Genomic DNA, 17,929 nt, shown 5'->3' with positions numbered 1-17,929 from the left:
CATCTTCAAATTTTAACCAAATTTATATGCAAACGCTAGCTTAATTTCTTTTACTAGCCTCAAACTACCGTAAAAATTATGGAGTAGTAGTGGTTAGTACAACTATCCACTAAAGTCTGTCCAAAAATTAAATCTTTACGTGACTGGCCACGGCAAATTAATTAATGGACAAGGACATATGTACAATTTTTTCTCCCTGTGTGTTTATTTTTTCTTGTCCTTTTAATTAGGTTCATGTGTAGTCATCCATATATATAGCAGTGAAACGAATAAGGAGAGTATACATAGTTTCTAAAATTTTAACTAACGAAATTTGAGTGATCTCGTCATGTCACAATCATCAAATTGACTAGTAATGCAATCGAGAGTTGTGGTAAAATGAATAAAATTCTTTTTTTCTTAATTTTAATAAGAATAATTATCTGATACTTAGCGCCGCCATAGATTTTGGCTTTGTTTTTCAAAAAAAATTAAAAATATTGTTTGTTTATGAAATATGATTATGTTTTGGGGAAAAAAAAATTCTAAGTTCCCAAAAACTAATTCACGATAGTTTTTCAAATTTTTTTTTCTTTCACTCACAAAACTTCAATTTTTCTTCAAATAAAATGCATGTCCAAACACAACTTCAATTTTCAAAAATTATATTTCAACACAACTTCAAAAACTCTTTCTCTAAGTTTCAATTAAATCTATGTCCAAACGCTAGCTTAGACTAGCGAGAGGTTATATAGTTCGATCGGTTGAACACATAATCTCAGATACGTTCAAGCTAATTCGAATATCATCGTTAATAAATAAAATAAAAAACAAGAGAGTTCGATCCTACCAATAATATTCGATAGTGTGGAAGAAGATTAAAATAGAAAATAATTTATACATAGTACGTGTACATCCATATTTTATAACATTATCTCTTTGACCAAGAAAATATTTTATATGTACAAAACACAAGCCCCCAACAACTCCTCCGGACTAACATATACTCCCACCTCAGTTTATGTGAATCTATTTCTTTTTTGGTCTTTATTCCAAAAAAAATTCATTTTTTTAATACTCTGTGTCCAGTCAAACCGATTCACATAAATTGGAACGGAAGGAGTACACTTTTTAAAAAGTTTCATAAAAATATATACTCGAAACACCCACTACACTACTCTAATATACCCTACTTACACTCTGCTTTCCCAAAACCAACTCTTCTATTACTCAAATCAAATTCTACCCATAAATTTTGTTGATGAAAATTTCCAATAATATTACTTGCTATTCCAAGTGAATCCGATCGTCCAATCCCTATACAATGAACTCCTCCACCTACATCATCCAACATTTTCTCTTTATTAATCATAATCTCAACTCGATTTCCAAATTCTAACGTCATATCGCCTATTAATTGTCCGACTTGTATGGAATTTATAGTATCGAAGCACATATCGAGTGAACCACCATAAACGTACCCCTTCTTTAATTTCGAACCTACTAACTTAACAATTTCTTCTCGGACTTTATTATATGCTTCTTCCACCAGGAAAGTGTACTGGGTGCCGGAATCAATCATCGTCTGGCCGGAACCACCAGCGTTCGGCCGGAAAACCCTCTCGGAGATATTCAATCCTTTCCCGCCAATTTTTATCCCCACCATATCAATAGTATAAGCTAGGGGGTCCAAATTTGGCATGCGTTGACTTTGAGGAAAAGTCAAAAGATTTATATATTGAAACATATATGAATTAGGGTTTTGACCTAGGTAAAATGTTCCACTAGGTAATATTTTCCCTTGTCTACTAGGCACACAATAAGAGAATTTTTGTACCTTAGCTTGGGAAGCAAAAGAAAACCGTCCAAGATTCATTCCCAAAATACCCTTATCATCACTAGACTCCGTAGCACAACCAAGAATCAAAGGAGGGGTAATTTGGGAATTTGATAAGGTAAATTTTTCTCGTACCAAATTACCCTCAGCTAAAGTACCATCAGCATAGAAGTAAGAATAGTGACACAAACGTTTTTGGTCACACGATGTTGGGAGGGTAAAATCGGGAATTCGTGGCTTACAAAGTGGATGATTACAAGGAAGAGCAGAAAAAGAAGAGGATAAAGAAGGATCAAATGAAGTAGTAGGAGGTGGTTTTTTTGGAATTTTTTTATTACATTGAATCCAAGAAAGTTGACTTCCAGTATCTAAAACCATTTCTTGATTTTGTGGAGGTGTTCCTATAGGAAGTGTAACAATTAAAGCCATTGAATATTTGAAATTTGATTTATAACTTAAAGATGCCATTCTTGTCATGGTTTTAGAAGATTGAAAAATGGATTTAGTAGAAGATTTTTGAGATAATAAAGGGGTTGTAGTAAGAGGAAAAGAAAGTGAAAATGGTTTATTTTCATGGGATTTTTTAGCTATTGTTATATGAAGAAAACTAAGAAATAGAAGCAAGAAAGCTTTGTAAATTTCCATGGAGAAAATTCAAGAATTTGGGTAGGGGTTGAAGAAGGGGGTGGTTGGTATTTGGAGTTAAAGTGGAGTGGATGTTTGGCTATTTATATGGATTTTGTAAAGAGGAAAAAAGAGGAAAAGGAAAGGCAAAGAGGAAAAAAGGGAAAAAGAAAAGCAAAAGCCAAACGCGGTTTTGAAGATAATATTTTGAGTTGTTTGTAAGCTGTTTTATAATGATCATAGTTACCTACTGAAAATTGTAGTTGAGCCACTGATTGTTATTTTTCTTTCTTTTTCTATGTGATAATAAAAATTAATTGATATTGCGCTCAGCGGAAAAGGTACATAGCCTTAAGGATGGTCAACTAACCATCTTTCGTTAAAAAATTACACTATATGTATAGGTAAAATATTAGATTTTAATGGTATATAACATATATTGAATATCTTTTATCTGGGTTTTTTTTATTTATTTATTTCAAGTTTAAATACTCTAAATGAAATTTCTGGCTTCGCCATTGATGACGCTAATTTATATTCGTATCGTGTAAGATTCACTAAGATGAAAGCAGTACTATCTGTTAGGAGTTTTTTTATTCCGATTGTTCAAACCTAATTTTTTTAGTTAAAGATAAAGAAATTTTAATCGTCTTACTATAGTCATCGATAAATTCATAGTCATAGACTCTTTCCCTATGAAATAATCCTTCTACAACCCTATGAGAACCTAAAAAGGAAAAAAGAAAAAGGAAGATGAAATAAAGAATTTAGCTCAAATGATTCTATTTCTAAATTTTTCTGACTTGCACCTCTGAAACTAAGGTAAAAAAGATTGAAAAAAATTAGTCATTCACAATCATTGATGAAGGATTCCTCGATCGAAAGTTGGATCTATAATATTGGATTTCACCTGAATGACATCTCTCCCTCCCGGAGCTCAAATATCATATACGCCTACAAAATAAAGAGCCTTGAATACTATATATAAAAAAAAACGCTAGACCTAACAAGATTAAGTGAATATCTAAAATTAAATAAAAAGATTTTTAAAAAAAATAAATTAAAAAGCTTTTGTTTCTCTTCATAGAGAATTCCTCTTTTCTTTCCTTTTGTGAGCCATATACTCTTTCCCTATGAAATGACCCTTCTATCAACATACGATTACCTTAAAAACGAAAAAAATAAATTAAAAAAGAGTTTTTATTTGGAACAAGAATTTCTTTTTGAAAAAATTAGCTTTGGTTTTCTAGTTAGGGAATTCTCCTTTTCTTTCATTCTGTTTCTAAGGAAAATAAATTTATTAACATCCACAATTAAAACAAGTGAATGAAGTTGAAAGGTGGAAAATAACAAAAAATAGATGAAATAATTTTATATTCTATTGTATTAATCAGGAAGACAAATTTAGAAATTTAAGTATTTAGCTTTTTACGAGGACAAGATTTTCTAAGCACAAGGAACAAATTTTTAATTTCCTCAAAGCACAAGGCACATCCAAAAAGGTGGATGTTTGGTTAGCAATTACTTGTCCTCTAGCTATTGTTTCTTTCCTTTCACTATCCTCTTTATAATTTTTCTCCATATTTTTTTCCAACTATTTAAGAAAATTGACGAACCATTTCACTAGCCATTAATTATTTCTTTCCTTTCACTATCTTCTTTATAGTTTTCTCCATATCTTTTTCCAAGTATTTTAGACAATTGACGAACCATTTTATTAATACGGGTAATATCGTGCCACGAGACAGACCATGAAAGTAATGAAAAAAAGTTAGATATTTTTTAGTTGTTTTTCACACATATTAAAAAACTCACCTTTTAACATTAATTAGCAATAAAATTGACCATATTAACGTCTATTATCTCTTCACATAAACACTCCTAACACATACTCCATACTATTTACTCCAAGGTCAATGTAGGAAAAAAAATAATTAATTCATTCTTGAAATCTGGAAAAATCACTTATTTTGGACAACAAAAAAATAGCCAAAAAATCATTTATTATGGACTGGAGGGAGTATATTTTTGTTCATCCACTACTCTTTCTTAATTACTTCACCCGTTCACTTTTATTCCAGTAGCCTAAGGACAAGTCAAAACTACGAGAAGCGCGCGAGAAGTTTTGTGAAGGTAGAGAGAGATTTAAAATCAAACTTCAAGTTGGTGTGCCGTGTGTTATGAAGGCAGAGACCGCCCCAGGCTTCGCCCTAATTCCTTTCTAAGGTTGAATAAGATTAGATTAGTCTCGCTATATTCGTTCTCGAATGACTCATCGATGGAATTAGGCCTTGCGAATTGATATTGAGATGGAGTCCTTACGAAAGTACCTATATTATCAGATGAGGCAGAATCAGAACTTGTCCACTTTGGACTTAGCGCGCTCTTAAGAAACAATAAATAAAGTGCATAATTTATCATGATAACCATACTAATTGGTGTATTGTCATAATGGATTTGAAAAATAATTTGAAATGAGTAATTAATTTTAAGAACAAAATAGGAAAAATAAATTATTTTTCTTTTGATATGAGAAAAGTGGCAAATAAAAATTAAAATTTATTTTTGGAATACTTGAAATTTAAAAGTGAACGGAGGGAGTATATTTTAATTTAATGTTCAAACATTTTCTACTTATCATTTTAGGACAATCAAGAACAGTAATCATTGCATTCTTCTTTTTCTCTTATTTTTCTTCTTTTTTGTTCTTAATTCTCTCTTTTCTAATTTTTGTAATTCTTTTAGCTCCACCTTTTTCTCCACTTACAGATTTATATAAAGTTAGAATATATAAATTTTATAAATATTAAGGGGCTATATTATTATAATAGTAAAAGAAACAGCCTATGGCCTAATTTTTTCTTAGTTATAATCCTTTGTTGTTCACCTAATCAAGAATTGGTATCTTCTAGACACAAAAATGATAAAATTCGATAGAAAAAAGGGGAGAACATGTCTTTTGGCTATCTTTTTTTTTTTTTTTATATTTTTAAAATTTTCCTTTCTTATTAAGAAAATTAAAAGTTATTTATCAAAAGCATTAAAGTGGAAATCAATCTTGCTTAAAATTATAAGGTGGTTTAGAACATATATAGAATCTTCTTCTATTAACCAGTCATTTTCTGTTCATATTTCTTTTCTTGACTAATGTTCTTGTTAATGGGACCCAGTTGAAATGGTGGGGCCCCGTTGTTCCAATCATACAGTTGAAAATTAGTATGTTAAATCACATAATTTGGCACTAAATTTCATAGTGTATAATATAATGCAAATGCTTAAAAAAATTAGAAGGATTGGTATAAGGTCTATTTCAAATAGTTGGTGTTTTGCAGACATCAATCATAATTTGCCAATTGACATCCCTTGTCTGAGACCATTGAGCAGAAAATATATTATGTGGAAATTTTAATTTTGTTTTGATTTGATTTGAATAATGATAAATAAAGATCTAGCAACAAGTGTCTAGTGCTTAATTATTAGTTTTCAATTTTATGATAATGATAATGATAATGATGATAATATATTTACCTTTAGTTTGTCCCCCCACCCCAACCCACCCCACCAAAAAAATGCAAGAACGTATTACAGGTCGCATATTGCAAATCAAATAATAATAACAACAACAACAATAATAATAATAATAATAATAATAATAATAAAACAAAAATAAAAAAAATTATCAAGACTTCTCAAATTGTTTGGAAAAGCAATTATATGAATCATATAATAAATATCCATGATTCTTACTATATATAATCCCATTAAAGGGATTATATATATATATATATATATATATACAAAAAAGTATACAGATCGATGAACCTATATATCCAAGAAAAAAATAATCATAGGTTAATATCAATAAGAAGATAGCCTGAGAGATTATGCATGACAGTGTAAACACCTTTTTTTTCTTGGAAAAATAATTAAAAGAGAGGAAAAACATTAGTTTGCTTTGTTGCATGATTAAAAAAAACGTAAAATGGAAGTTGAAGGATATTAAGGACCCGTTTGGCCATAGATTTTGCCAAAATAAATTTAGGTTTTATTTGGGAAACATATCTTTGGTCATAGATTTTGCCTATAATTTGGCAAAATCCCAAATCTCAAATCCCAATAGCTGGTTTTGAACCAAAATATTCACAAACACTAATAATATACATGTTTTTCCAAAATAAATTTGGGAAATATGTTTTGAAAACGTATGTCGAAACATATTTTTATCTTCAAATCAAACTTCACCCAAATCAAAATTTTCAAAATAAATTTGAGAATCTATGACCAAACGCTATAAGAGATTGTACTAGCTCATTGGCATCATTTCATAAATTATAACACAAACTTGTAGGTAAACCCATAGAATTGAATATGATAATTAGGAGTAGCAATTATTTCCTCCATTGAATTCTGTCCTATGGTGTCTTTCAAAACTATCATGGGTTTTTAAACAAGTACAAATAATGATGTATATTGGACATGAATTCAATGATCTCTCTGCTGTACCCAGTTTTAATTCTAGGGTCGAGTTTCGCGGAGCCAGAATTTTATTAAGGAGTACCAAAATATATAAAAATAAATATATTAAAAAAATCAAGGGAAATAACATATAGTATATATGCATATAATTTTTTTTTATCTATCTACATTGTATTTTTCCCACAAACTAACACCAGTGCCGGCTCAAGGGCCAAGCGGCCGAAGCAAGGGCTTTAGGTCCCTAAGTTTCTAAGGCCCCATTTTTTAAATTAATAGTAAAAATAGGTTAATCTATGGTAATTATCTTAGAAAATATTTAATATTCATGGTAAAAAAGTATAAGATTGATGATGACTGATGATTAATTTATATTCTAATGTTAATATTCTTTTTCTTTCTTATTAAAAATCTTGTATTTTAAATTCTCCTTCGTCATCACTAAATTTTCTATTTTCTAAAAAACACACGAACGAAAGGCATTGAATAAATTAAAATTGCATTTCTGGTTCTTTCTCTATTTCTCAAGCATTTCAACAAACAAATTAAAAATATTAAAATTTGATTTGATATCAAATTATCAACATTTAGAATCGGGTTCGATTATTCTAACTTGTTACTATCTTTTTCTTCAAATTTGAAATTTATTTGTGTATCTTTACCAATAATAGTGTATTGCTTTTCATTATTTTATCAGAATTTAAATATGTCAACTATAAATATGAATCGTGTTACTTAATATGATATTTTTTAAAGTTTAAAGCCTTTTAATATTGGTTTAGAAAATACCTCTTAATAAACTTTAGCTTTAGGCCCCCATTGTTCTTGAGCCGCCTATAACTGACACCCCCTTGCTATAACGTGGCTCCACCGCTATTGAGTTCAATGAAAGCTTCTTTAGTTCATCATTTTTTTTTTTATTACGGTGATTTTCATTCAGCTTGTGTCCACCTCAATTAATTCTATGGAATACCTGTTATTAGTAGTGGGAAGAACCGTTATGCTAGTAAGTGTATTTTAACTTGTAGTGGTAAATATAAGATAATTTATATTGTTTCCAGCTTATTAATCCTATTTTCTGAACTATTACCTGTTATTATCTTTTAATTAAGTGACTTGATATATAGTGTCAATAATTTTTAACACAACTTATGCATAGAAATTATATTCATTATTGACAACTTCTGAATCTTTTTTGTTTTGTGAGCCCGCTTGGATTAGCTGATTATAAATAACTGATAAACTTGAAGTGCTGAAAAGCATTTTAAGTGCTTAAACTGATTTTTTAAATAAACATTTATGTGTTTGGATAGACGTGCCGAAACTGATAATAAGCAGTTAATAAGTTTGGTAGAAAAGGGTTGATAAGTTGTTCTTTTATTAAAATGACTAAAATATCCTTAAAACTTTACAGAAGATAATAAATTAAAAAGTTTCTTTGTGAAGAAAAAGATGACCCACGGAAATGGAATGAAAAGAAAGTTATTTTGTGATTAGAAAATATTATTAAGGCTATACTAATAAAAGTCTTGGTCAAACAATAAGTGCTTATAAGCTAAAAAGTCATAAGTTGGGGGTGACCAACTTATGACTTATGACCGATTTTAACTTATAAGCACTTGGCTTATAAGCTGTTTGGGTATTTAACAAACGCGTAGATAAGCCAAAAGTTGCGTATAAGCCAGTTTGACCACTTTATAAGCTTAGTCAAACACCCTTTGTGTAATCAACGTAATCCGGAATCTACTAGCTAAGTAAGTCGGATAGCATCGAGTTACGCACGTTCGAGAGGAAGCGTTTCCTATCAAGAGGTTCTTAATTTTCAAGTTCGAACCTGAAGCATCTAATTAACGAGTAAGAGATCTCATCCATGCCATCACGTCTGAGTTTACAATGAGAAGCTACTCTAGTCACTATCTAAATCATACATTTATCGATCATTTCACTCTATCTATGTGAAAGGTTTAAAGAGTCTCTTAATTTCTAACACGTAGCATAAAAAAGCCATAAATTGAAGTAACAATCAAGCTTTGAATTATGGGCAAGTTCAAGCCATATGGCACAATCAACTCCACCCACATTTTGCTCTAAAACCTACAAATTTTTTTTGTTAATGTTTGTGCTTAAAAAGGTGTACAAACTTTCTCTATCTGCTTGTTTGGTTCTATTCTTTCAAAAAGACAAAAAAATAGTTAGTTGGATCTTTCAAGAAAACTTTATTAAAAAAAAATTGTTAAAAGAAGAGTAACTATCTTAATTAATTAATTTTTTCTCCAAATCTTTCATAAAGGTGTCCACATATCACCACTACTATATGTGTAAAAATAAATTATCAATAGTTCTGGTAAAAATAATTAAAAGTCTCGAAAATTTTAAGTATGAAAAATTTATTACAGAGAGTCATGGGCCTTACACAGAAAAAATTTGAATTAGTCGAATTCAAAGCGAATATCGAACATCAAATAAAAAATAACAACATAATTATGGTGCGACAATCAAACTATCAAGAAGTCTTTTCTTTTTTTAGGATAAGGAAAGAAAGCCACTCTCATGAAAATTACTCTTACTCAGATTTGATGTTAATTAATAGACATCTCTATCTAAATTTCCTTTATTTCAGCTACGTACCTTCGAAAAAATTTCGTCTTGGCTAATCATTATCATGACTAATTTTTCTAGTTTGTTAAACCCCGAGCTATATGAGGAGGAAAAAGAATTTTTATTTTACCATTACTTAGTCGTGTATTTGGCCATAAAATAAGCATGATTTCAGAACATATTGTATTGATGGTTATATGCATATATTAATTAAATCTTTTGAAACTAGTCATAAAAATTAATATTTTACTATGATATAATTTAAAAAGAATATATGTTATATTTATTCCTAAATTCATGATAAGATATAAAAAAATAGTGGCGGCAATAGGAGTAGCTCCTAATGAACGCTGAGAACACTCCGCATCGTGATAAATCAAAGTGCACGCAAAGCTGACTCAACCATGGAAAAAGACAAACAGATTTTATAATTTAACAAAAAATACTATTGATAACTAAAAACTATATATATATATATATATATATATATATATATATATATATATATAGTATGTAATTTTCACGGATTAATGTCATCAAAAAGGAAAAAAAGTGAGTCACGGGCTTTCTATTAATGCATGCATAATGAGTTTGAAAAAAAAAAGTTTGCAATTTCACACTCCTCCTATGATATGAAAAAGACGAGATGTCACATTAATCATTAGATTTAGAGGTTAGTAATATTAGGACCGAAAAAATCAGGTGTCGTGCGAAAGCTAGCAAAACAAATCTTGAACGACGATAAGTCAGACAATAAAAGAGAAATATATCAAAAGAGACACAAACATTTAACGTGGTTCGGTCAACTGACCTACATTCACGGCGAAGATGAGCAATCCACTATATAAAAAGAGAGTACAAAATATCAAGAGAACAACCTCACGAAGAAGCAAACACAAGTGACACACTAACACACGTCCCATAAAATTCTCCCCCTAAACACGACTCTCAAGCCCCCTATGGCTACATTGTGGATGCTACTGAATGAGAATGACGGATCCTCAATTTATAGAAGTTCAAATCTTTTCTTACAAGAAAAAGGACTAGCCAAGTATAGGAGAATTATAATTTCCTTCTACAAAAAGGAAAACCCAATTAAGGTAATTATATTGCCGTTTCCTTCAACAAATAGGAAAACCAAATATGGTAAGAAAATTATGGCAAACACCTAACAATTCTCCCCCTTGGCCGGATTTTTCTGACAAAATAAACTTGATCCACCTTCTTCACATAACCTTCAACAGGTCGCATCTCCAAATCTCCACCACAAAGTTTGTCTCAACGTGCGTTGCACACCGGTCAAATTTCTCAGAAAAAAATTACGATTATCGTCAAATATGTTGTGGCTAGAACTAAACCCTCCAAGATGAACCTGTCTTGAATCTCGCTCGAAGCTGGCTCTGATACCACTTGTTAGGACCGAAAAAATCAGGTGTCGTGCGGAAGCTAGCAAAGCAAATCTTGAACGATGATAAGTCAGACAACAAAAGAGAAATATACCAAAAGAGACACAAACATTTAACGTGGTTCGGTCAACTGACCTATATCCACGGCGGAGATGAGCAATCCACTATATAAAAAGAGAGTACAAAATATCGAGAGAACAACCTCACGAAGAGGCAAACACAAGTGACACACTAACACTTGTCCCATAAAGTTCTCCCCCTAAACTTGACTCTCAAGCCCCTTATGGCTACATTGTGGATGCTACTGAATGAGAAGGACGGATCCTCAATTTATAGAAGTCCAAACCTTTTCCTACAAGAAAAAGGACTAGCCAAGTATAGGAGAATTATAATTTCTTTCTACAAAAAAGAAACCCAATTAAGGTAAGTATATTGTCGTTTCCTTCAACAAATAGGAAAACCAAATATGGTAAGAAAATTATGGCAAATACCTAACAATTTGGGATGAAGGTTTTATGATGAATAGTAGATTCTGGATATTAAGGTATTTGAAAGGTACTGCAGATTTGAAGTTGTGCTTTGGCAATGGCAAGCCTGAACTTGTTTGTTACACAGACTCTGATTTAGGAGGCAATCTTGATAATTCAAGATCCACCTCTGGTTATTTGATCACTTTTGCAGGGGGAGTTGTTTCTTGGCAACCTAGACTACAAAAGTGCATAGCTCTATCCACCACAGAAGCCGAATATATTGCTATCACAGAAGGTGCGAAAGAACTATTATGGATGAAGGAGTTTATTAATGATCTTGACTTTGAGCAGCCAAGGTACATCTTATTTTGTGATAATCAGAGTACTATCTGTCTTACCAAGCACTCCACTTTTCATTCTAAGACCAAACATATAAATAGAAAGTATCATTGGATAAGAATGGTCGTGGAAGAGAAATTATTTGAGGTTGAGAAGATACGCACTGATGAAAATCCTTCGGATATGCTGACAAAGGCGGTGGTTACAGATAAATATGAATTTTGTAGAAAATTGGCAGGCATGGAGCATGTCAATAGTTCCTCTACTTAAAGACACATTTGGCCCCTTGGCTGGAGGGGGAGTTTGTTGGGCACATGTCCATGTTGTCCAGCCAAAGGCCCAATGACCTAATCCTATTCTCTTTTGTTTTCCATTCCTATTTGGAATTGGATTCGGTTTATTCCTATTTTGAGTGGGTTTTGGCTTTAAGAGAAAGCACCACTCATGATCTATAAATATGACAACCTTGGAGAATTATTCTAGGCTTATTGATACAAGTCTTTGAAAGACTTAAGCACATAAGAGTGGTTTTTGAGAGAGATTTCGTCAAGAGAGAAGAGAGAAGAAAAATATTTGTTTTGCTGCAGATTTTTATTCCGACCAGCCAACTTCAAATCACGTTTACCAATTCGTTAACCGTTGGATCGGGCTGAAATTTTGATTGAGTGTTTGTAACATCTTGGTCTTAGATTTGAACGGTGAATATCGGATTTGGAGGCTCGTAGCATCTTATTTCGAGCCTTGAAAGCAGCTTCGTTTTTGTGGATTATATTTTTTCTTCAATTGATTAGTTGTTGCTCTTATTGCTATTGTTACTCCGTGTTTGACACTTGTTGTGTAGCCAATTTGGAGAACTTTTGTAACCCTCTTATTGTTATAGTTGAGCTTTTTGGATCTTTGTGATCCCGTGGTTTTTACCTTCGATTTGAAGGGTTTTTCACGTTAAAATTTGGTGTTCTTTATCTTCTTTATTTTCGGGTTTGCCTCTTCCTCGACATAACAAGTAATAAACACCATTAATATTTTCTTGTTAATTTCAACTTTTTTTATTAATTGTCTTGGACAGATGTAGAGAAATTGGTGGAAGATTCTCCCTTGGGAAGATAGTAACATAAACTTTTCTTAACTTTATAAAATATATGAATAGTGTATTTTTCTGGGGTGGGCATATCTTAATTAATGTACTTCGACAAAAATAACGAGGGACGAAATTTTGGGCCAAGCTTTGTTGTTTCATTTATTAATAACAAGAAAAGATAGGGATATATTTCTAACTTAGCACGAGTCGCTATTAGAGGCGGATGAGGATTTGAAGCTTATGAGTTCGAGTTATAACTTTATAATAATTTGTATTTATTCAATAAATTGACAAATACAAAATTTCGACTGAAGCTATTGAAGTTGGTCGAACTCGCAACCTAAAGGCTAACTCTACCTTGTCGATTGAGGCAAGAAACTATATTAACCAAGACGAATAAAAATTATTGTCCAATTACCACAAGCTCTAATGCAACATAATTAAGTATGGGAAAATATTTATTTTAATTTTCTTTAAATAAAAAACTTTTTGGAGGTTAGTGGTTGGCAGAGGCAAAGCCAGGATTTTAATTTTATGGGTTCAGGATTTTTGGATCACGACTTCAAATGACTGGATTCTAGATTTATACTGTTTAACTAAAAGTTATTGGGTTCGGCCGAACCGTAGGGCAGCTTGTGTCTCCGCTCCAGTGGTGGTTGGTGGTTAAGTTGGGGTAATCTTAACAAGATATATAATCCTTTATATTGCTTTAGAAATAAAAGGTTCAAATTATGTATAATCTTTTAACAATAAAGATATACTTTTAGGTTTGAATGCAATTTAGTTTGCTACAAAAAAATTATTCTATATCTCAAGTTAATTACTATATTATACTTTCTATAAAGAGTTAATTACTATTGTAGTAATTAACTTAACTTGATCATAGGGTAAGAAAATCTGTATATATATTATTAGTGAACAAAATTTAAACTTGTTAAAATACATAAAATGCTAAAAGAATATGAGAAAGTACCAAAGAGAAACTGAATTCAAAATTCCAAATAGACCAAAAAAAATTACATTGCAAAGTTGGAACTTTGAACCAAAAATCCATTGACCATTTTTTATATAGAGGCGGCGCTAGGAGTTGAAGTTTATGGGTTCAGATTTTGTCATTGAACCTTAGTTCGTTTTAGTTATTGAATATGCAATTAAATATTTTTATATATTTAATAGCTTTTTTAATATAAATAAAAAGTTTAAGCAAAAACTATTGAATTAGTCCGAATTGAGCATTGAATTAACAATAAATTTGAAAATGAATGCATGCAACAAACTCTGTGGCAGGTCAAGTTTTATCCATTCAAGTTGCTGCCTCCCTTAAATGAGACATGATGATCACTTATTGGTACTATGACTAATGTTAAATTTTTAGATATATAATTTTTCTGAGTGGATTGCAATATAGGGAAAATAAAAGAAGAAATTAAAACCTTAGATTTTGCAGCCATGGAGTTTGGAACAAGTACACTAAGGGAGACGAGCGCCCTCCTTGGGTGCGGTTCTTTCTCGGATCCTGCTTAAATAACTGAATGCGAAATACTTTGTGCATCGAACTGTTGAAGGAATTTGAACAAGTACACTAAATTATAAGTTTTCTTGCTTGATTGAATTGCTTAAATAATTTATTTTTATGATATCATTAGTTTAGTTATACAAATTCATGATGTTAGAATCCTACAATATTTGAATAATCCTATCAAAATTTTTCCAATTCCAATGGTATCTTTAATTTAATTTTTTTTTCTCTTGGAAAAATGGCTCGAATTTGTCCTAGTATTATTCAAAATTAAGTAACTTTTTTCCTCCGTTATAATCTAATTTACCCTTTTCATTAAAATAAATATTCGTTTGTACACTTGACCCCTAATAAAGCTCCAACATGACGATAATTTTAGATTTTAGTCAAAATAAAGGGTTGAATTTGGATATTTTTCCTTGAAGTATATATATTTGGACAAATAAAATCCACCCATTTAATTTTATGATGGATCTGCTAACAATAAAAGCATGAATAAAATATAACAACAAAGTGAGTTCGAGAATGGAAAGTAAAATTACAATTATACATCAAATAGTACATGGACAAATTTGAATCATTTTTTTATTATTTTTTGAATGTCACTATTTTCTTTACGAAATAATTCATTGTACCACCAAAAGATGTATCCTTTATTTAGCTCCATATGATTAAATTATCTACTAAATAAAAGAAACTACATTTATTACTTTTAAGAAGAGTTAATCTAAATATTTGTCCAAATTACTACTACAACAACAACATACCCAATATAATTCCACAAGTGGGGTCTGCAAATGGTAGTGTGTAGGCGGACCTTACTTCTACCTGAAATTTAAATATTTGTCTATCAACCGCTTAAATTAAAAATAATCGACAAATATATATAATAAATATAAAAAATATATAATTATTCTATAATTTATATATACTGATTATAAAAAGTAAATAGTGAATTGGGACGACTATTGTTATAAAGATACGTATCTTTTTTAAGAAATCCATTAGCTAACGACAGTCTTCAAGATAAGAACTGTAACCTAATAAGATTCTCTTTTTTTTTTTTTTTTAAATAAATAAAAAATAATCTGCAGAATGTTTGTTGTGTTGTCTGACATTCTCACTACATTACAAATGATAAAAAGAAAATATAATTTATTATTACGCACTCGAGCATTCTCGTTCAATGAACTAAAATAATAAATTCCTGTTAAGATTTTTTATTATTGTCTTGGTCAATTGATGGTAGGGACCTGCCCTAAGGCTAAGGTCTAGGGGAACAACTTCTTAACCTAGTGACTAAAATTAGCATTCGTGTCAAGGATTATAATTTTAGTATATTCTTCTCATTTTTTATTTTTTATATGAATATGTAAATATTTTGTTTATATTGCATACCAACCGGATAAATACAAGGAAAAAAATAATCCGCCCATTAGGCACTTTGTCTCCATTATATTATTTTGCATTATATCTACTAAAAATACAAGAATTAGCGACGGACAAATTCTGTAGCTAAACATTAAAGTTCGTTGCTATTTTTGCTTAGCGATAGATTATCAGAAAATTCGATTAGTTATGATCAATTTAGCGACAGATTAAGTGTTGGATGAATTATAATAGCTTAATGTATATGAAGATTTTCTAGATGTTTTTGTCTGAATATTTGACATGGAGCTTATGAGATTTTAAAAATTTATGGATGCACCCTTTCAAACTTATATATGCAATACTCTTGATATTGAAATTAAATCGATTATAACAAGTTATTGTTATTTTTTCGGATTACTTTAATCGGTATTATAGGGAAAAAAATTGTGCTTTATTGTAGGTTAACTTAACTGATGATATAAAAACTTTATGCATTATTGGGAAACAAAACTTAAACTCATAAATGTACTACACGAACAATATTGAGAAGACTCGTTAATTTTCCATAAATAAAATCTCTTTCAATGTGCATGTTGGTTGGAACCTTGCAACTATATCAGACCCATCAATTCTACAACGAGCGGCAGAACTAGAGTGTCGGGAGCAGGTTCGGCTGAACTCAATAGCTTTGATTCCAACTCTGTATTTGTCTTCAAAATCTATTAAATATGTATAAATTATTAATTTATAATCCAGTAACTTAAAACGATTAGAATCCTGAACCCATAAATTTGAAATCCTGACTCCGCCTCTATCTACAGTAAGCTATTTTCCAGATTTTTTATTTTGTAGAAGTAACGAGTTGTTCCAAAAAGGATCAAAACGACCAGTTATTAATGAAATTCCTAGTCGAAATGTAAGTATTTTCCATCAACATCAGTCATTAGAGTAGAGATAGTCAATGTCTCACAATTAATCTCCAGTTCAGTTCCTTTAAAGAATTTTAGGACCATATTTTAAACCAATTTAAATACATGCATATTGCCCATATTGCTATACTAAATATTTGCATGCCATTTTGGACCACGTTATCTAACCCATTCACATATAATTATGCATCATTAATTTTCCAATGCTTATCCTCTAATTTAAGAGAAAGAAAAAGGGACCTAGGAGAGAGAAGTTTGAATATTAATTCAACTGAGTTTGAACAATTTAATTGTATTTATAAGTTATAATTATTACGATTGAGACAATATAATGCATGGATGTCATTGAAAGCTATTTCTTCTGTCCCCGTGTTATATGTGATATTTGACTGAATACGAAGTTGATTGACGCTTTTCCAAAATAAGACATAAGAATGTGATTGCTAGAAGCAAATCCAGGATTTATGTTAGTAGATTCAGAATAAGTATGTGATCTGGTAGCCGAAAAAATGTATAAAATTTGCTTAATTTTTGTATATAACATACATAATGTGTGTGTGTATATATATATATATATATATATATATATATATATATATATATATATATATATATATATATATATATATTATTTTTACAGCGGCTATATATACAATGTCATTTTTCCTTAATTTCTTCGTTCTAAAACAAATGTAAAAATAGCACGGGCTAGCCAGTTTTCGGACTGATCATTGAAAAATAGCCAGCATTTGCAAAGTTATTGAAAAATAGCCACTATTTTGCCGCAACACGGAAAGTTCCAGCATAATATACTGGAGACTGGTGCACATGTGTATGAACTTCCAACATATCGTGCTGGAACTCCAACACACGAAAATTTCCAGCATAATATACTGGAAATTGGAACACCTGTTAATAAGCTTCTAACATATTATGCTGGACCAGTATATTATGCTGGAACTCCATGCTGAAATATTTTTCGAATTTTGAACAATGTTTTCGTTCAGATTTATCTTTACATAAAAAGTTGCTAAATTTCAATTATTTTTAAAACGGTAGCTATTTTTCAATTACCACTTATAAATCTCGCTATTTTTGAATTTCACCCAAAACAAATGTCAGAGTAGGCCCATTGGCCCACAAGTCTGTTGATCTGCAAAACTGGGCCAAACACCTAATTAGTGGACTATTCTTTCTTGCTTTGACACTGGATCGGCAATGATATAGGCCCGGCCCAGATGATTGCCTTCAGAGAAATTTATTTTTTCCAAATTTTTTACCAAAAAAAAAAAAAAAAAAACAAGAG

General features: G+C 30.7%; 1 protein-coding gene across 1 annotated transcript; it reads right to left on the bottom strand.

Annotated features, from left to right (window-relative positions):
* Positions 1 to 857: 857 nt before the first annotated feature.
* LOC104211223 (aspartic proteinase PCS1) lies at positions 858 to 2,633 on the bottom strand. The gene has a single exon (XM_009760245.2). It carries the CDS (start codon positions 2,459 to 2,461, stop codon positions 1,169 to 1,171), a length of 1,293 nt encoding a protein of 430 aa, XP_009758547.1. The 5' UTR covers positions 2,462 to 2,633; the 3' UTR covers positions 858 to 1,168.
* Positions 2,634 to 17,929: the final 15,296 nt, after the last annotated feature.

This window comes from Nicotiana sylvestris, chromosome 5 (assembly GCF_000393655.2).
Source record: "Nicotiana sylvestris chromosome 5, ASM39365v2, whole genome shotgun sequence".
Taxonomy (NCBI): domain Eukaryota; kingdom Viridiplantae; phylum Streptophyta; class Magnoliopsida; order Solanales; family Solanaceae; genus Nicotiana; species Nicotiana sylvestris.
This window is presented reverse-complemented; position numbering and strand designations above follow the sequence as displayed.